The sequence below is a fragment of the Pimephales promelas genome, chromosome 12 (genome assembly GCF_988280905.1).
Source record: "Pimephales promelas chromosome 12, fPimPro1.hap1.1, whole genome shotgun sequence".
Taxonomy (NCBI): Eukaryota; Metazoa; Chordata; class Actinopteri; order Cypriniformes; family Leuciscidae; genus Pimephales; species Pimephales promelas.
The window spans coordinates 30,099,670-30,120,695 of record NC_142780.1 but is presented as its reverse complement, the minus strand read 5'-3'; the positions used below and the strand labels follow the sequence as shown (position 1 = coordinate 30,120,695).

Sequence of the window (21,026 nt, the reverse complement as noted above, 5' to 3'; positions counted from 1 at the left end):
GTTGTAACAGAAGGTCCCTGAGGACTGTGTGTGTGATGTGGAGGTTGTAAGAGAGAAAGATATTCTCTTCAAGCTACAATTTACCTGCCGGCAGTGTTTCCGATCATCAGAGTCGGCTGAGCGAGAGCTCTGTGAATTTGTGCCCTGGGGAGACACAGCTGTGTGTTACAGCACCAGACTGGAATCTCTCTCTGGCTCCTGTTCATTCCTGGGTTTGTTTCCTTGTATTTGTGTGGAAACATAGTGAACCCCCTCCCCACCACTAGATCCAGAGCAATCAAGAGCCCATCCGAAGCCGCACGACAGCGTTTAATGACCTCAACAAAAATCATCTGGGAACGAATTTCTGTTTGAAAAGGAAAAATGCTTTTGGATTGTGCTGATTTTCCACACAGGGATTGAGATGGGGAAGTGATGGGTGGGGTTATGCTCTGAAACTATGTGTCATGGACCAAACTGGTTCTGGTTTTGTTCAGGGTGTAAAAGTTAGATTCATGACTCCATTGTGAAAATTTTACTCAACTCATATTTTCCTTTCTGGGAAGAGGGCTGTTTAACAAGTCCCCTCATTTAAAGCACTTTCGGATGGTGCGTAGTACAAAATATAGCTGAACAATTTTTTCTGCTTGCAGGGTCCAGTAAAGCTCAAGTATGACAGAACTGTTCCCCTGGCACCTGCTGTTAAAAGCTGTTTCTAAGGAAACTCCGAGGTAATGAAAAATAAACATCACCCCAGGACAGACTGTCGAGACTGAACAGTCCTCATACTGCTCTGCTTTAAAATCAGCAGCGTTTGCTTTCTTTATGACAATACATTTTTGTTTGCTTGCAGATTGCTGCGAATTCAAAAGCTGACACTGGAATTTTGAGTTTGAGCAGGAATAGATGATCAAAGCCAGTATTTGCATTTGTTCTAGTCATTTAAAATATTTTAGTCTGCTGAACACACACAAAAAAAGATATTTTGAAGATTGTCAGTAACCCATTGGCATCCATAGTTTTCTTCCTTCTATGGAATGATTGGTCTGATTACCAACATTCTTCAAAATATATATTTTTTTGTGTTTAGCATAAAAAAAAAAATTCATACAGGGTTGGAACAACATTTCATTTTTGGGAGAACTATCCCTTTAAGGGAAATTGTGTTTTTTTTTGCCAACTGAACTGTCTTTAGTTTTTATCGCAGAATTTTCTTGAGGGTCAGTGTGAAGTCACGATACAAATTAAAGCTAGCTGGGCTTCTGAAGTGGAAAAAAAAATAATTAAAATAATATTTAAATATTAAAAATAATTAAATAACACGTTTTCAGTTACCATAAAAGTCTACCTGAGGGACCACATATCTTGACAAAGGCGCGCAACTTTTTAACGGGTTTCCTCTTTTCCAGAATCAACCACACGTCCATGGCAGTTAACGTTACGCAGCGTGAAAACAGACTTAAAACAGTTAAAAATAGTTAAACTTTCAAAAAGCTGTCTCGAGACTTCTACGGTCCTCTATAAACGCTGAACGCAACCTGTGTGAACAACTAAATTACTCCTGAGTTGGATAGTCTATTGTATGCTGATGAAGAGGGCGGATTCAGTTCTCTCAGGACAGCGTCTGTGAACCCAACTCTCTCTCTCTCTCTCTCTCTTTCTCTCTCTCTCTCTCTCTCTCTCTCTCTCTCTCTCTCTCTCTCTCTCTCCCTCTCTCTCTCTCTCTCTCATAGCGCAGGTTTGTTCCAGTGGCGTGGAAATATTTCGTGTTTCAATGCATCGTTGACGGATCTGTTTCTGGTATTCCCTGGCCCTGCATCATTTTTTTGCGTTTGTTATTTTGTAAACATGACATTTTGGGTCAGTCTCTTCGTGTTGATGTTCGTCCTGTACGCAGAGAGCGCAGAGAAACAAGACGTGCCGGGTAATTATTCTGACTTTTTTTTCTACACTTAATCAGTTAACGTTATACTAACTTGTCTCAGGTAGTTAATTACCAGTTAATGTTTTGTTTTTCTTTTAACGTCTTTAATCCATATTCACTTAAAACGTTAAACGTACATGGTCCAGTTAAAAGAACTGTGAAAAAGAGAGAGAACTGTGATAGAAAAAGAGTCACTGAGCATGAGCAGATTTAGAGGATACAGAGTGCAATTTCTCTCTGAAATATAGTAGACAATTCATCATTTACTCACTCTCATGTTCTACCAAACCTGCATGACTTGCTTTCCTCTGTGGACAAAAGATCTATAATATAAATCTATAATAATAAGCCATACAATGTCAATGTATAAGGAATAGCAGCAAACGCTTTCAAAAATGGTGCAAAAGCATTATAATGATGATTCACATGACTCGTTCATATGGGATTCGATTCAAAACTTCTTTTTGCGTCAGATTTTCTTTCGTTTATTCAGTTGACCCATTTCACAAAACCATTCTGAATGATTCATTCACAAATGGGTCTGCTCAGTTCTCGAGTTCAACTCGCTGACTTATGACCTTTGACCTTTAACCAGCCAAATAACTTAAGAACAAGTACGACGAAAGATTAGGAGGTGATGAATGGGAGCAATTAAGAATAATCACAGCAGATGGTAAATAGAAATTATATAGACTAATGCGTTATATAATATTATTAATTAGCCTATATAATTTAATATTGATTTTTGGCCTACTTGAATTTATTTTCATATGTGACTTTAAGAAACCCAAAAGTAATCAGATTACATTACTTTCATATTGTGGTGCTTGGATTACATCACTGAATACTTTTTTATGAAGTAATTTGAATCCATTTTGATTTTAAATAAAAGATTTTAAATAGAATATGAAAAGCTTGCGAAAATAAAATAATGGAAATTTAAATGCCATTAAAAAAATTAAATATAGTGTAGCGTATGAATCATATGCACAGCTTTTTTATAGTTTTTTATTAAATTGTTATTTTTTGTTGTTATTAGACTTTGACAGCTGTGGTCACTATGATTTGTCATTGTACGACATTGACGCCGAAGATTCTGCAAAAAATCTTCTGTTTCATGGGAAATAAACATATGTACAGGTTTGAAACAGCTCCAATATGAGGTTATTCATCCCTGTTACTTTATGTCTCCCCGTCTCTGTTTCTCTCTCTCAGTGATAGACGTGTTGAGTTTGGAGGATGTGAAGCAGACTGTGGCTGCAGTGGAGAAGGTCTCTTTAGCACTAAAGACTCTCAGTGATGTGTATGTGATGTCTACGTTTCGTCTTCCTCCTAAACTGGGTGGAGTTCTGCTGGGCCTCTACAACAAGCAGGATAGCAAGAAATACCTGGAGGTTGCCATCATGAGCAAAATTAACAAAGGTATTGCAGCGATGACCCATTTTTAGCATTATATCATAATCATAATCAACTTGCTTTTTCTCTGAAACAACTTTACTTTTCCACTGACATCACTGCATAGGCTGTTGTATTATGTTGACTAACTGCCAAATAGCAGGTTGCTTGTTTCAACAAACCTGCATTGAGATTTAACTCCATTTTAGTATGGAACGCCCACTTTTCACCATCCAATCAATTCTTGATGGATAAAAACAAGTCCCACCCTTCTTTTTTTTTCATTGAATATCCTGTTTCACTCATCAATATGTAGAATTACATGGTTATGAATGTGGTATAGATGGATCTAAAAGGTTTGTTTGTTTTAGTTCTGGTCCGTTATGTTCGTGAAGATGGGAAGCTGCACACAGTAAACCTGCAGACACCTAATGTGGCCGACGGACGGCCTCAGTCTGTTATCCTACGAGTCGGTGGCCTGCGCAGAGACTACCTGAACCTGGAGCTGTTTGTGAACTGCCGTCTGGCTGACTCCGCACAGCGGCTGCCCCCATTGGTCGCTTTACCCAGAGACAGCGAGCTGGTGGAGATTCGCAATGGCCACAAGGCATACGCTCGTATGCAGGTGAGATCCAACATCCAACACAATATGACCTTGATCATCATTATGTCTTGATAAATTATGTCTTCACGCAACAGCTGCATAAACACTCTTAAGAAGTCTCTTATGCTTACTAAGGCATTTATTTTGGGGAAAAACATTCAAACGGGTTGAAAAATTATTATAATTTAAAATAAATGTTTTCTATTTTAATATATTTTAAAATGTAATGTATTTCTGCGATTGCAAAGCTTAATTTTCAGCATCATTACTCCTGTTTTCAGTGTTACATGATCCTTCAGAAATCATTCTAATATGCTGATTTGGAGCTTAAGGAACATTTATTATTATTATTATCAATTTTGAGAAAAAAAAAAATTATTTTGAAATAAACAGTGTAAAAGTCTTTACTTTTTAATTGAATGCATATTTGCTGAATAAAACTATTAATAAAAAAAGAGTAATATCCCCACATTTCTGAACAGTAAGTCGATTATACACACACATATGATACATATATAAATATGATAATATACAGTATATACACACATTTTATATAAACACAATACCTTTATGTTAGATGTGATTAATCTATAGTACATCACTAGTTTTTTTTTTTCATCACACATTTTTTTTGTGTAGTTCCCAATTTGTATACGGTTATTCTCCGAAGGTTGTCCTTTTGTGCATCACAGACAAATAGCAGCATTCAGTTTTAGAAGTAAATAATGACTGATTTAACTTGGGTTTTTTAAATAATGAGTTTTCATTGTTGTGTAAACTATTCCTTTAATTTTTAATGGAAGGAAAGATTAGATGTCATGATTGGGTAAGACCCTGAAATCCAGATATGATAATATCCAAACTGGTATTATATAAAACACTATGACCAAAGGATGAACGTACAGAAATCAGAGGAGCTCTTGTAGCTAACAAGTTTGTTTTCCAGGGATCAGTGGAGTCCCTTAAAGTGGCACTAGGTGGCACTGTTGCCCAGGCTGGAGCTCTCACCGACTGTCCGTTTCAGGGAGACGCCTCTTCATACAACATAGGTTAGCCAACATCATCACAAGACTGTACATGGGGCTTGAATATGTAGTGTTTTGATTGCTAGCGAAATCTTTGTCTGAAAGTTTTTTGCTTAAAATTTGTTTTTCAGTGAATGGTGAGGTTAATTCTATTTTAGGTGAGTTGACATCTCAGGACATTGGTGAAGTCATAATATGCGATTTGTTGGCTGTTATTTATTTTATTTAAAGATGTTGCATTATTTTTTGTACAGGTGACCACACTAAAGCTCTCATTGGCCAGCTGATCATCTTTAATCAGATTTTGGGAGAGCTGAGAGAGGACATCAGAGAACAGGTGAGTGAGTGAGTGAGTGTGTATTTGTAAGGGAAGTTGTTCATGATTAATTAATTTTTTGTGCTATTTAGGTGAAAGAAATGTCTCTTGTCAGGAACGCTATTCTGGAGTGCCAGATGTGTGGTGAGTAGCAAACATCAAGCCGAAGAAAGAGAAAGGAAGCATGCAGTGTATAGTGTGCAGAAAGTAGTCTGGTATTATTCTATTATGAATATGTCCTAATACTCTCTGCTCACAGACAGCAAGGGCTTTCGTTTATGTATGTATTACTAGTATGATGTTACATTTTCGACTATCTGCTTTGATAATTCATCTCTTTGGTTTGAAGGATTTCATGAACCACGTTCACGCTGTCAGCCCAATCCTTGCTTTAAGGGCGTGGCCTGCATGGAGACGTTTGATTTCCCAGGGTACAGTTGTGGCCCCTGTCCGGAGGGAATGACAGGGAACGGCACACACTGTAAGGATATAGATGAGGTGGGTGTAGGTTTTATCTTCGAGTACTGTTAAGTCTTGGTCCAGAACCCACTGTGAGTTTTTATGTCCATGTTCCAAGTGTCTCATCGTTTTTTTAATCATAAAGCTGATTTATATGTAGATCATTTGAATGATTAGCATGTCTCTCTCCATCAGTGTGCAGCGGCTCAGCCGTGTTATACACCAAGTGCATGTGTCAACACTGCAAAAGGTTTTACCTGTGAGTCCTGCCCACCTGGGCTATGGGGTCCACCTCTCTCTGGAGTCGGTGTGGAATATGCTAAGAGTTACCGCCAGGTACAGTGCATTTATTTGATCAAAGATACGGTAAAAACAGTAATATTGTGAAATAATATTGTGCTGCATTTTTTTTAAATCAAATTTAAGACTTTTTAAGACCAGAAGAAATTAAAAACAAACTTTGTGTTATATGTATTTGTAATATGTACATCTTAAAACATGTAACGGTACTTAGTAAAAGTTCAAACATGCATAACTGGATGTTATGTGACTGATCAAATAACATGTCAAATGACATTTAAATACAAAAACAAAAAGTAGTGCAGCCTGCTTCGTTTACAGGGTTACTGGGGTAACGGCTGATTCCTGGTTTCATATGCTTTTATCATCAGAGTGAATGAGCATTTTATTCAGTGTGTCTCCATCACTTGTTCTACCATTCTGTCTAAAAAAGACATACATAAGAGTCAAGTTGCTAACTCAAGTTCAAATCCCCCCCCCCCCCTCTCTTTTTGAATGTTTAAAATGTGATTGATTTATTAGCATCATTTCTGCAGTCTTCAGTGTCACATGATTCTTAAGAAATCATTCTAATAATCTAACAATCTGAGATCATTTTTTCAGCGTTCTTTGATAAATAGACATTTCAGCAGTTCAGAACAGCATTTCTTTAAAATATATATATTTTGTAACATTATAAATGTATTTGCTGTCACTTTTTATAAAAAAAATGCATCCTACCTTGCAGAATATTATTTCTTAAAAAAAAAAAATCTACCTGAAACTTTTGAATGGTAGTCTGTATAATTAATTATTTTGGCTGCAGATTTAAGAGGATGAAAGCAAGTGCCAAATAGCAACAAAAAAAAAGGCAAACGGAAGTGGCAAACATTTTTCAGAATAAAGGTGAAATAATTTGGTTGTAATTTGGGCTCATTCGAATCTCAATATGGAATATGCTAACACTCACCTGCAGGTACAGTGACCTTAAAAATAATTTACACTTAAAAATGCCCCAATGTCATTGCATCTGATTGCACAATATCAAAACAAGTGGCAACAAACATCTTTTTACAATGAATTTATATCAGGAATGCTCTGACATCGATGAATGTCTTGATTTGGTCAACGCCTGCACACCCAACTCCATCTGCATCAACACCATTGTGAGTATGAGACATATAATAAAAAAAATCCCAGACATTTTCTCTGAAATCACACACAGTGTGTGTTAATGTTTTTTAAACTTCTTTCCCTTCTCTCAGGGATCATATCGATGTGGTCAGTGTAAAATTGGATATGTTGGGAATCAGACAGCTGGATGTTTCCCTCGGAAATCATGTGCTTCGCTCAGTTTCAACCCCTGTGACACTAACGCTCACTGCATCATTCAGCGGAACGGGGACGTCACCTGTGCTGTATGTGTACACTCAGTTACTTGTTGTAAGATTTGAAAGATAAACAATTCACATCCAATCAGAAAGAATTTAAAACTTAAAGTCAGCATGAAATGGAAATTCACTATTATTTTATGATTCATATTGTGAATGATTCATCCACGCATTGTTCGTTTTTGTTTTGTTCATCTCATCTCATCATTTTTAATCAAAATGACCTCTCTGGTGATTTATACCGAACTTCTCCAGTCATTTAGTCCTCTTAAACTCTGCCCCTTTCTTATAAGCTGGCTTTCATTCAATCAACAATCAGTGGATTAAACCAAGACCCCACCCTACATTTGTTTTTAATTGTGGTGCTATCTATCACAATGCAGTAAATAAAGGTTCTTTATTGGTATCTATGGTTCCATGAAGAACCTTCAACATCCATGGAACCTTTTTTACACAAAAGGTTCTTTACAGTATAAAAACTAAAGTAGTAATAGTTCTTTACTCTAAGAACAAAATGTTACTGAAATGTTCTTAAGTGTAATAAAAATGGTTCTTCTATCTATGGCATCACTGCGAAAACATTTTGGAGCCATTTTAAATGCCTTGTCACTTATCATGGCTGGTTAGGACAAAAACTAAGATTTGCATGTGTCATTTACTGCATCATGACTGTCAAAGTTTTCTGATTAACTTCTGCATGATTCTCTTAGTGTAATGTTGGATGGGCTGGTAATGGTCACACTTGTGGGATGGACACAGATATTGATGGTTATCCGGATCGCTCCTTGCCCTGCATGGACAACAACAAGCACTGCAAACAGGTATGAATTTCAGTCATTTTACCCACAATCCTTCTCCCTGCACATACCAATGTTCACTGAATTGTGGTGGTGTAACGGTTCACAGAATTTAAGAGTGGAAATGGTAGACACCTTCTGGTTACAATGCTAATTTAATGTCTTTATTATCTTTAAACAAGTGTGAGTTTTCCTACATCTTGAAACTTTTAGTTTTATAAATGGGGGTAATCTTTGAAAGATGAACAAATAGGTCGTCACATTGAAAATAACATTTAAATATGATAATATTTGAGTTTGAAGTGCTGGATTTTTACATACTATTCCTGCCAAACTTCCATGGTTACAGTTAGTTTTACTACACTAAATCCATGATGAATGTTGCTGATTTGTGAACTACTGTAGTTCAATCATGGCATAATGTTTCTCCTGGTTTCCACATCAGCGCTGTTTGATCTAATAGAGATCTACGGTTAAAACTGAGAAATTTGAATGCTTCTCACTAGATCTCGCATCGATGTTATTACTTCTGTGGAGAATTCAAATGCTTTCTTTACTGGATCTCTTAGCACTGTGTAGTAGTAACAGTGTCGCTTGATCAAGATCGGCTCGCGCTGCACTGGTTCAAACTGATAAACGGTTCTTTAAGCACAAATTAGTAGCACAGTTTCGTTCAGCTTTCAGTACGTTTGCCAGTTGATTTTGGGCAACGTTGTGATGGTCACGAGTCACGACTGCTAACAAACTTTTGGTCGCACCAGCAGAAAAAATGGTCCTACGAATCATTCGGTTTGTAATGCACACCGAACCAAAAGACTCGTACCGAACGGTTCAAGACCAAAACGTGTGTCGTTACACCCCTACTGATTTGAAATTATTTATAAGTATTGTTGGGAAACCATATTTTTCTATTTATTCTGATAGTTTATTGACTTCAATATTTCCAGTTCAAGTGCAATTGTTCACACGTCATGTACCTTTCAAGTAAATTAAGCTATTCGTCCTAGATGAGGTAATGTGTTTGCATAAACCAAGTTTGTTTTTGAGTTTGTTTGGACTTTTATATGACAGATTCACTAGTTTGCTGTCCCATGAACTCTCTTAGATTCAGTACGTCTGAAAGCAGGATTTAATTCAGTTCCAGCTTGAAGTGTTGTGCTAGGGTTTTTTGATTTTCTTTGTTTTTCAGGACAACTGCGTGTTCACACCCAACTCTGGTCAAGAAGATGCAGATAACGATGGGATCGGAGACCAGTGTGATGAGGATGCCGATGGAGACGGAATAAAGAACGTAGAGGTGTGTTTGTGTCCCATCCGACCAGTGTTGTTAATCTTAACTAAAATAATTGCCCATATAATGCTATTTTAAAAGTTGCTCATTTTGTTTTTGAGGTTTCCTGCAATAGTTTTACCTGCATCCAAGATCAAAGAGCACTTTAATTTTCTCATAATATAGATTGCACTTTACCTAATTTCTCTGAAGTCTGAAAACGGTTAGTTTGAAGATTCAGCCTCTCTAAATCCCTCTCCGAGAGCCTTCTCTGCTCTGATTGGTCAGATGGCTCAGTCTGTTGTGATTGGTCTAACGCATACAGCGCACGTGGGAAACATAATGGCCATTACCATATCTGAATTTTAGCGTCAAAGGCGCTTGATACACAATGAGACGCAGGGTTCCTACGCAATTTGGAAAATAATGGAATTTGATTTGAGTAATTCTGTCTGGAAAAGTCTGGAAAATTATGGAAAAAATAAATCAGGGTAAGGAAAAATATTTGTGTTTCCAGACTATTGACCCTATTCAGTTTTCTAAAATATAAAATGAAACATTTCTAAAAATAGATGTAATATAACTTTCTCGATTTTAATCTATTCTCATTTTTATGAACCAATATCTATTCTTAAATCTCAAGAATCGATGTTTTAGTCTATGCTGTTTTCAGTTGATGAATGAACAAAACTTTGTAGCGCCTCCCATCAAATAATTCGCAATAAGCTTTGAGCTTTGTTACTTTTGCTATTAAACAAAGTCTCGGTAACAGTGGTGTCAGTTTTTCCATAGCAATTCCATTTATGAGTCCTTTCGAAGTGAATGCATGTCTCTCTATGAATGAATGTGTATGTTTCAGGACAACTGTCGGTTGGTGTCCAATAAAGATCAGCAGAACTCTGACACCGATTCATTCGGTGACGCGTGTGATAACTGTCCCACCGTTCCCAACATTGACCAGAAAGATACCGACAATAATGGAGAGGGAGACTCTTGCGATGAAGACATCGATGGAGATGGTAAAGACTGTTCATCTTGATGAATTGCTCCACTTTGAGTCTTAACAAGATCATCATCATTTGTGTATGTGATGTGTGTGGATGTTTTGCAGGAATCCAGAATGTGCTGGATAACTGTCCCAAAGTGCCGAACCCAATGCAAACGGACCGGGACAGAGACGGAGTGGGTGATGCATGTGACAGCTGTCCTGAGATCAGCAACCCCATGCAGGTACTGCATCATTACTTTATATCAAACTTTACACTTTCATTGTAAGTTGACACAGTGTCACAAAGAAGTTGTGTGACTTTCTTTTAAGGACAATAAAAAAAGGACATATTTAAAGCTATTTGATTTGAGAGCTACAATGGAGGGAATTCAATTTTGGTTTGTTCCTCATACAAAGCTATCATATATACACTTTTATAATACCTTATGGTGCTTTTTAGTCAATTTGAAACTTGAAGGCTTTGACCAGTGTATATTTTTGAACTTGTGATCCACAAAAGAAAGTCATACAGGTTTGAAACTATTGCTATTTAAGTATTATTTATATACTACGATAGCTTTTGTTAATATTTTGAATTAACCTCTATTCAATGTTTTTGGTTTATTTAAATTGTATTTTTTATATTACTATTTAGGTGTAATCAATTAATCCGTTTTAATTTTTGTAACAAGTACTTCAACTTATTACAGTTGAGTTGTTTGATTTCAGTTCATTTTAATTTGGTTTTGCATTTAGTATTTATTTTATTTTGTCTCAGCTTGATTTCAATAACATAAATATTTTTAATAAGTTAAGTTTTGTTTAACTCTATTAATCCTATTTTGGATGACATTAGTAAATGATGACAGAATTTTAAATTATGGGGTGAAATATCTCTTTGACAAATTGTTTGAGTAACTAAAAAACAGCAAAATGTTGCTTTTGCAGTGAATGGTCTGTTTTATCTACTTTTTTTCTCAAATTAAATGTATGAATAATAAACTCAGTTAATACTATTGCAGACAGATGTAGACAATGACTTGGTCGGGGATGTTTGTGACACCAACCAAGACACGTGAGTACGCGCACAACTCTGGTCAATCTAAATATATAAATCCCACAATTGGCAGACTATCCTTTTTACTCACTAACCTGTATATGGGAAGATTGCTGCCATCTATGCTTCGTTCAGACTGTCAGTCCGGATTAAAATTTTGTGCATATCTGATCGTATTTAGTAAGAGTGAACAGCAAAAAATCACATGAAATCAGATTTTTAGAAGTCTGTTTCAATTTAAATAACAAAAAAATTGGAAATTTGTTTGTCTGACTGTTCTGATTGGATTTTGCTGAGCTTTTTGACTTGTCACATGTCACTTTCACAGCATGTAAAAGGTAAACACATCAGACATTGATGCACCACAGGTGATGAATGTGCCGGCACGCATTCTGAAGTTTAACAGCCACATCCCTTCATCAAATTTGGTAACCACATGAGTGGGAGGATGCATCCACAATCCTCTTTGAATTTTGAGACAGGCGGAGATGGATAAAGCAGCCACTGCTTTCATTAGACATAGTAGTCCAGTGCCGTGGCTACTCGTCATTGGAACCCACTCCATGTTGTTGTTGATGCTTTTTGGCGTATGCCTACCAATGCAACTCCATTGGCATAGAAACCAACCCAATTATTCTGGAAAATGAAAGCGCCACAGCACACACAAATTGGATCAGTTGTGATACACAGTGTGGACATTCAGTCATTTTTAAATCATATTTCAATCGGATATACAAATAATCTGATTTGGAATGACAGTGTGAACCAAGCCTTTGTGTCTCATTGTTGCTTATACTGTTTATTATCACCTCATTTCAGTTCAGCTCATAATGTTGAATGTTGTGTGTTTTCAGTGATGGAGACGGACACCAGGACACTCGAGATAACTGCCCCGACATTCCAAACAGCTCTCAACTTGACTCGGATAACGACGGCATTGGAGATGACTGTGACGAAGACGACGATAACGATGGGATCCCGGACAATCACGCCATCAATGGCATCGGACCTGATAACTGCAGACTCATTTCCAACCCCAACCAGAAAGACTCGGACGGTAAGAGCTTTCATATCCACTGATGGTAAATAATGTTCCTTATGAATGACTTGCCTAATTCTTTTCTTGTCATTTAGGTAACGGTGTTGGTGACGTGTGTGAGAATGACTTTGACAATGACGCTGTACTGGATGTGGTTGACGTGTGTCCAGAAAGTGCTGAAGTCACTCTCACGGATTTCAGAGCCTATCAGACGGTCATTCTAGACCCTGAGGGTGACGCTCAGATCGACCCAAACTGGGTGGTGCTTAATCAGGTAAACCATCATGCAAAATTGACAAAATGTGCCTAAAATGTAAGTTTCTCACAGCACCTGATATAATTCAAGTTTAAATAATTAAAATAATTTAATGGCGGATCCAGAAAGGTTCAAACGACAATCACTGGAGATTCACCTGCTGTAAAATGCATAAAATGCGGAGTGGCTACAGTACAGAAAAAAAAAAGACTGAAACCGGCCCATGCAAAAACAAGGATAAATATCGGAAGGGCATTAAAGGAGCAATGTGTGACTTTTAGCGACATCTAGTGGTTCGGTTGCGAGTTTGCACCAAGGGCTCAGCCCACTGCTCACCCCTCCCTTTCGAAGAAGCTACGGTTGCTAAAACGGGACAAACATCTCGTCGGCTGAGACAGCAGAGAATAGCCAGAGTAAGCCAAGAGTGTGTAACATTGTCACTGTTTCTGTACCACAGTCCATTATAAACCACATCATGAATACTGTCTGTTTACAAAGCCATAGTCAGGTGAGGATCAAGGGTTTTAATCTATAATTTAATAAAATAATAATCAGCTGATTGTCTCACAAACGTAACCAGCAGCACATTTCTCCCCACATACTGTAGCAAACCCATAATACAGCGAGGGAGCAGCTATATATTTTTTCTAACAGGGTAGTAATAGTTTAGCTGGCTAATATGAGCTGTTACTGTGGCTGAGCTGGGACGCGTCTGCATGAGTCCAAAGGTCGGAACTGCGCGCGCTGTTACAATCATGTCATCTCCGCATCCCATAGATACTATTTACTACACACAATAGGCTTTTTTTCTCTGATTTTTAAAATTCTTCGCGATCGACTTTAGTGATAAAAGACTTTAGTAAAAGTCTCTATCGACGGGTTAGTGATTCCTGTAACGTACTGTTTTACGGTCAATGACATGAATACTAATCATCAGCTGTCTCACGAACGTAACAGCACATCTATCCCCAACATAACAAACCCATAACACAGCGAGGGAGAACTAAGTTACATGAAACAATCCCAAATACATATTTTACACCACTCACAAGGGAAAAGTCACTACTCACGGAGTGTAAGGCTAGCTTCCAGCTTTCCGCTACTTCTCTTTCAAGGTAGTGATGAAACGCGTTCTGTAGCGCTGTTTGTTCGCGTTCGGCTACGGTAGGAATATGACGTCACAACATGGCGACCTTCATAGAAGGGGATTCCCGCGGTTATGGAGCTATTGATGTCTCATTCTAAGGTAATAAAAACATTACGGCTAATTAAGTAAGTTCTTTATACACCACTGAAAACATAGTTATGGATGTCATATTGCATTTCTGTTAATAGATACTCAACTTTGTTACACATTGCACCTTTAAATGTAGCCAAATAACAAATTTGCAAATAACAATTTGCATCCATGATGTTATTGATATTATTTAAAGATGAAGTCTGTAATTTTCTGTACTTTGCTGAGTGCTTGTATCAGTGGCGTAGGTTTGAATTTAAAAGTGGTGGGGACAGGGACATTAAGTTTTGATTGAAATTATTGCTAGGGACACATCCCTAGCGTCACTACTAAATTCTACGCCCCTGGCTTGTATTAATACAGATGAATTTGGGTTTCAGGGAATGGAGATTGTTCAAACCATGAACAGCGACCCGGGCTTAGCAGTGGGTGAGTCCGGTTTCAGATTTCAACAGCTAAACGCCCAGCAGACACTCAAACTTAAACTCTAAATCACTTCTCCACAGGTTACACAGCGTTTAATGGTGTGGACTTCGAGGGAACTTTTCACGTTAACACGGTGACTGATGACGACTACGCCGGCTTCATCTTCGGCTATCAGGATTCGTCTAGTTTCTATGTGGTGATGTGGAAGCAGACCGAACAGACCTACTGGCAGTCGGTCCCATTCAGGGCCATGGCTGAACCGGGCCTGCAGCTCAAGGTACGAATGTTACTTAATTGTATAGTTTCATTGAAATATATTGGCTTGCTAATGTTCATATGACCTCTTGTGTTTGTGTAGGCAGTGAAGTCTCGTACAGGCCCCGGTGAATTTCTTCGTAACGCTCTGTGGCACACGGGGGAAACGGATGGAGAGGTGAAACTGCTGTGGAAAGACCCACGTAATGTCGGCTGGCAAGATAAAACCTCGTACCGGTGGCAGCTCAGTCACCGGCCACAGGTCGGCTATATCAGGTGAGATGATCTACAAGTGTGCAGCAGCATGATATACACTACTGTTCAAAAGTTTGCTGTGAGTTAGATTTGTTTTTTTTACTTAAATTCTATTCATCAAAGAATTCAGCATACATTTTATTTTCACTCTTTCCACAAAAATATGAAGCAGCACAACTGTTTTCAATATTGATAATAATACGAAATGTTTCTAGAGCAGCAAATCAGCATTTTCGAATGATTTCTGAAGGATCATGACTGAAGACTGGAGTAATGACACTGAAAATACAGCTTTCCCTCAGGAATAAATTAAATGTTAAAACATAAAAAATATATTGTTTTAAGTTGTAATCAGGGTTATTATACTTGACTAAAAACTTATTTTATTTCAGCTTGTTTACAGGGAAAACTTTTTCATTTTCATTTAGTTTAACTTGATAAATACACAAAAATAAAAACCAACTCAAAAATATTAATCAAATATATAAGTATCTCAATGTTAATAAAATAACACTAGTTGTAATATTTCACAATATTACTGTATTTGATCAAATAAATGCAACCTTTGAGCAAATAAGACTATGAGCATAAGAGACTTTTCAAAAACACAAAAATAAACTTTTGAATGGAACTGTACATTACTGTAAACCATTTTGTTTCACTAATTGAAAGTATTGTTATTGACTGCATGGCAAAAATGTTTTTGTTAACTTTTGAATTATATTATTTACCTTGTGTATTCCTTTATTAACTGTAATTATACAAGACATTGGTCCTTGCTGAAGCAACTTTTTTTCTGTCCGATTATGGGCTACGTTTGTTGACACAAGAGGGCGCAATACCAGATTGGGTCAATGACTGCACTCACTGGTGTGAGCGGCTGCTGATAGAACCTCGTGCTGGTATACTGGGAGGGGAAGGGAGAGCGGGGGTGGGCGTGCTATGACTCGCTATCCTTAAAATTTCTTCACAATTGCCCCCTCCTCTTGCCCTCCTCACACCCCTGAGACTCTGCTGAGTGGTTGGGCCCCCTGGCCGCCCATTGTTGTGGTTGCCATGCCAATGAAATCCTTGGCAAGAATTTTCTTGGTGCCTGTTCATATGCAGATCCAACGGAAACTACTGTAGTGGACAGGCCGTTAAAGAAAGAATGAGAACGGACCGCAGAGGACAGTTAAACGTGTATTGTGTATGATTTCCTGTTCTGCGTAATTTCTTGGCATTGTATTGTAAATCAGATGCTCATGCCAAAGAAACAACACATAAACTCCAGCAATGTCATAACAGATATTGTGTAAAATAAATTCTCATTTAATAGTTAAACAGTTCTGAAGCTTTTAAGCTTTGAGTCTTAGAACTTTTTAGAACATTCCCAAGATTCTAGTTTAAGAAGAGAGAAAACTGTGTGGAGCTCAGTGTGTGTGTGTGTGTGTGTACGTACACGTGTATGCACATTTGTGTTAGACAATGTGTAGCTGAGGCTTTGTAAGGGCCTTTTCAAACACACACACATAAACACACCTGCTTTGTATTCAGTGAGAGGAGTGAATAAAGCACTGGACTTCAGTACGCACACACACTCACTCTGAATTGTGCTGCAACCGTTCTCTGCTCATACATAATGCAATTTAAGTCCGGCCTGCTGCTAAATCAAATTAGATCTCATTTATTATCAGGTAATTAGCGGTCGAGCAGGTGGAGTTTAGTAGTGGCCTGTAGCATAAAACGGTTCTCTGCTTCATTCAGATCAAATATTCCAGAACAACGCTTCTCAAAATTGGGTCGGCGATGCTAAATGCAAATTATAAAGTTGGGATTGCAAAATAAATGGGTTTTTAAGTGGGGGACAAAATGCTTCTTTAGAGTTACTGGACGCACAAATTTTAACATTAACAACAAAAGTTCTTTGGTGCAAATTCATTTGTTAGTTGGTAATAATACTCATAAAATCCAAATATTTTTGTAATATTTTATACATTTTAATGATTAGATTTATATATTATTTATTATATATTTGAATACATTAGATATCAATTATATTATTTAATAAATATTTTTTTATATATTATTTATTTAATGTATATTTTGAAAGCAGACATAACATATAATATGGTATATAATCTATATATTAGATTTAATAATAGTATTATAATATTTATAAAATATTATGTTATGTTTTAACAAATACATTTATATAGTATATATTTTGAAAATATCTAATGTATTAACAAATATACATTTATATATATATATATATACACACACACACACATACTGCAATTTCTACACTTGTAAAACTTAATTTGTCTAATTATGATATGTTTGCTCACTTTTGTACGTTAAACAATTTTGCTGTCGTTTATTAAATCTGGGTCCAGTGGTAGTCCTGCACAGTAGTATTTGACAGTAACTTTCGTGTGTGTGTGTGTGTGCTTCTGTCGCAGGGTGAAGCTGTATGAAGGCACAGAGATGGTGGCTGACTCCAATGTTGTGATTGACACCTCCATGAGAGGAGGCCGCTTGGGCGTGTTCTGCTTCTCTCAAGAGAACATCATTTGGTCCAATCTGCGCTACCGCTGTAATGGTAAAGATTAATCCACTCTTTGATATTTAAATCATGATCCCTAGAGCCCCAAATCCAACACTCAAAGTATCCAAGAAATCTGCAAATTCGGTATAAAAGTTGTTTATTGACAAAACCCAGCATTACAACAGAAGAATAAAACAATAAGCAGACTTTAACATATCTTTTCCAGATACTGTTCCAGAGGACTTCAGTATACACCGTAAACAGGTTCTAATGCACATAAAGGTGTGAGAGGAGCGAGACGCCTTCCGTCTCGTTCTCTCGACCCCCTGAAACCCAGTGTGGGGTCACTGAACTCCTGTGTACGAGGGACCAAACAACCAGGACAGATGAGAGATAAACCCAGCGTCGGTGTTACTCCGGTTAAGGAGACTGAATGAAAGGAGAAAAAAGACTTTTATTTTACCCTTTGCGTGTTTTTGTGTCGTTGCGGAGCCGTATAATGTGAGTATGAGAGTGTATGTTTGAAAGAGTTCATTAGAGTGTGTATGCACTAACATTATGTCTTAAAATAAAGGGATATGGTGTATTTTCTAGAACACAATAAATACCCGACAGTACTTTTGTTCTATAATATAATGACAACAGTCAATTTTAAAAATGGCAAAAGTGACATTTTAATGTGTCAATCCCAATTCTCCAGTTCTGTATTTCATTAATAATGAATAAGAGATGAGCTCTCTTTCAACACTCAAGCATATGTATGGAAATATATTAATTTAACATTAATTAAAATAAAACCATCTCAGCCATTATGGGGGAAAATGTCATATCTACTATAAATGTTCAAGTAAAAATTATATATATAAAACATTACATTTATTGGATATTAAATACATGGAATCATTAAATACATGTATCATTTTATATTTTCAAATATATATATATATATATAATCAATTTTATGTATGCAGAAACACCAGAATTATCCAAAAGCACTTGTTTTATTGTGTAGTATGCAGCAGAGCACACTGTGTAGAATACTCTATCCCACAATGCAATGCAAAATGAGTACACACTATACAGTGCATGTTCCAAAACAGTCGGCAAGCAGTAAGTTAGTATTCCATTCATACATAGCCATAGCCACTGTCATATGCTGTGTCCGAAATTGCATACTTGAGTAGGTACTTATTTTAAAGAAGTAATTACTTCATGACTGCTAAAAATTATGTTCTATCTATATTGTATGAATGTGTGTAGTTTAAATGTAATCTGGACATACTAGATTCACTCACTATGCTGTCATTATGATGTGGCCTACTAGCATCAGTCGCTTCACTGCCATTCCTCTTTCTTCCTCATGGGATAGTAAAGTGTCCATCATATGCACACTTCAGAATCTCGCTGGGTCATGAAGTAGGTCATCTGGGTACTTTTTGCCTACTCTTTTATGAGTACTGTGAGTTTGGGCTTACTATTTTTGTCACATACTGTTTTTTGCCCACTATATAGAGGAAAGTATGCGATTTCGGAAGCAGCCATGTACTCACACTGGTGTTGAAGAAACACCTGCAGTCTGGCGCCGCCCTAGTGGTCGAACAGTTCATAACAGTTCTGTTGTTGTGGTGGCGGGAGATTCCAGCGGGGAGTCGCGTGTTCCTCGTGGTCAGGGAGGCCGGGACGAGTGCAATATTGGCGGGAGATTGAACAACAGTGCACAGCATCCCACACCTGCCAGACCGCAGGACTTCAAACACACTCTTGAAGGCTTCAGTTCAGACGACTTCTCTGCAGAACTACAACATTAACACAAATACACATTTATTTACAATGTCTTACATAGAATAGTTTGAAACCATCAAAATGGTGTTTTTATATGAAGTTTTCTGCTTGTTTGCAAAAGTTTTTTCATTTAGTAGGGAAGGACCATTGCGGCATGTGGGTTTTGGAGCACCTGAGGGCTAAACTTTGTTTGCATGATCTTCAAAATCTTGTGAAACTCTGAATATAAGGTAACATTACTGTATGATTCCCACCAAAGTTTTTACAACCTTTTTTTGTCTTATCCCCACACATTCCCATCAGTAATATTCTTATAAACTTATATGAACATGTAAAACCTTTACGATAATAATAAAACAATAACAGGATATCTTGTGTGTCGGAAAAGTTGTAGACCAATTAAATTGTCGCAGATTTGAATAAGTTTATTGTTTCGTGTTGAGTGCCTTATTCGGTTATTTATTAGTTATCTTAATATATAATGACAGCTCAAATATTTAAGTATTATAAATAAGTGTAATATCAATTTAATTTGTTTTCTTTTGCTTTTTTTGGTTTAACAGCGCGAAAGCGAAATCGTTCCACGTATTCCTGGCGTACGCGCGTGCTGCTGGTTGAGAATCACTGTTGCTTAGTAACGGGGTAATCTGTTGACCAGCGAATAGTCCAGTAGACAAAGATGTACAACACAAATTCAACTCTATATGTTTATAAAGAAAATAAAGTTGTCTATAATAATAAGTTGAATAACGAACTTCACTAAATATACTCAACAAATAATACTGAAATGGAAAGTTTTCTCCTGACCCCACAAGGAGTTTGTTACTCACCTAAAACTTCATAACGCTGTATTGAAATCACATCTCTGTACCGGACGTCGCTGTTTGTGAAGTTTTTCTTCACAAAATATTTGTGTATGGCCCGGTTTCATGCTTTTGGCGCGTCTGCAGCTCGGTTGTTCTGGTTTTGCCCAAAATGTGAGGGGCACAAAAGGACCTGCGGCCCCGCCTCCATCCAGCCAGCCAACAAAGAGCCTGAGACTCACTGATGCATGCATGCAGACAACAGAGATCACACACAGACCCATATCACACTCTGATGAAAGCATCACACCCAGTATACGTTATATCAGTGTGTGTGCAGTAGGATATACACTGACAACAACTTTTATTTTTAAATTTAAACTTTAAAGTACTGAAAAGCCAGTATCCGCCATGTATTTCAGTGTTTACAGTATTCATTTTCGTGTGATTTGTATCAAACTCGCTCTATTCGCGCACGTTCATTTCTCGCTGATCAACACCGCCACCTGCCGGACGCGCTCTGAACTGCAGCCCTGAACTTTCAAACGCATGTACACCAGAAAATATATAACAAGTCCGAATTGAGCGACCTAAACCAGTAAAAGATAGACTCGTTGGAGATAAAATGGCCGCTAAATGATTCCAAAGATGGCCAAACACATCCTCAAACACACACATTAAACAGCAAACGGAGAAATCTCACAGACACACACTACGCTACACAAACCGTTTAGCCATTTAGATTTCACCAAGCCATTAATTGTATGTATTTAACATTTTTTTAAGACTGCTGACAGCTTCCCACCTGTGATTTCAGGACATCACTAAAGTACATTGTGTATCATAATAACCTTAACGCATTTTAATAAAAGACCTATGGCTTAGATTCCTTACAGCAAATAATTTTTTAATGAATTTATTGGATTCTCTTTGCTAATTCGAATAATTTAAGAAACATT

General features: G+C 37.3%; 1 protein-coding gene and 1 long non-coding RNA gene across 3 annotated transcripts; one reads left to right on the top strand and one right to left on the bottom strand.

Annotated features, from left to right (window-relative positions):
• The first annotated feature begins 26 nt into the window (after positions 1–26).
• Positions 27–18,292, top strand: thbs3a (thrombospondin 3a). 2 transcript variants are annotated; one of them, XM_039650697.2, is made up of 23 exons: positions 27–710; positions 3,119–3,325; positions 3,670–3,923; positions 4,849–4,951; positions 5,059–5,085; positions 5,182–5,264; positions 5,336–5,387; positions 5,593–5,741; positions 5,898–6,038; positions 7,073–7,147; positions 7,247–7,399; positions 8,083–8,193; positions 9,359–9,466; positions 10,299–10,458; positions 10,551–10,669; positions 11,450–11,502; positions 12,339–12,541; positions 12,619–12,797; positions 14,397–14,445; positions 14,523–14,719; positions 14,801–14,973; positions 17,397–17,536; positions 17,709–18,292. In XM_039650697.2, the coding sequence occupies exons 2-23, from the start codon at positions 3,214–3,216 to the stop codon at positions 17,768–17,770; spliced, it is 2,703 nt and encodes a 900-aa protein (XP_039506631.1). In that variant the 5' UTR covers positions 27–710; positions 3,119–3,213; the 3' UTR covers positions 17,771–18,292. The 2 variants fall into 2 exon arrangements, with proteins under 2 accessions (XP_039506631.1, XP_039506630.2); XM_039650696.2 differs by lacking the exon at positions 27–710 and adding an exon at positions 1,511–1,903.
• LOC120462228 (uncharacterized) lies at positions 17,623–19,141 on the bottom strand. Its single transcript, XR_005618326.2, has 2 exons — positions 19,033–19,141; positions 17,623–17,911 (listed from the first exon to the last, which is right to left on the bottom strand). It is a non-coding gene; the product is annotated as an uncharacterized LOC120462228 (long non-coding RNA).
• Between the last annotated feature and the right edge of the window lie 1,885 nt (positions 19,142–21,026).

Bases quoted from the DNA above. Each gene is read 5' to 3' on its own strand.
- thbs3a (XM_039650696.2), top strand. From the start codon at position 1,828: ATGACATTTTGGGTCAGTCTCTTCGTGTTGATGTTCGTCCTGTACGCA. The intron at 3,326-3,669 runs GTATTGCAGCGA...TGTTTGTTTTAG, and splicing joins CATGAGCAAAATTAACAAAG to TTCTGGTCCGTTATGTTCGT. The intron at 14,446-14,522 runs GTGAGTCCGGTT...ACTTCTCCACAG, and splicing joins CGACCCGGGCTTAGCAGTGG to GTTACACAGCGTTTAATGGT.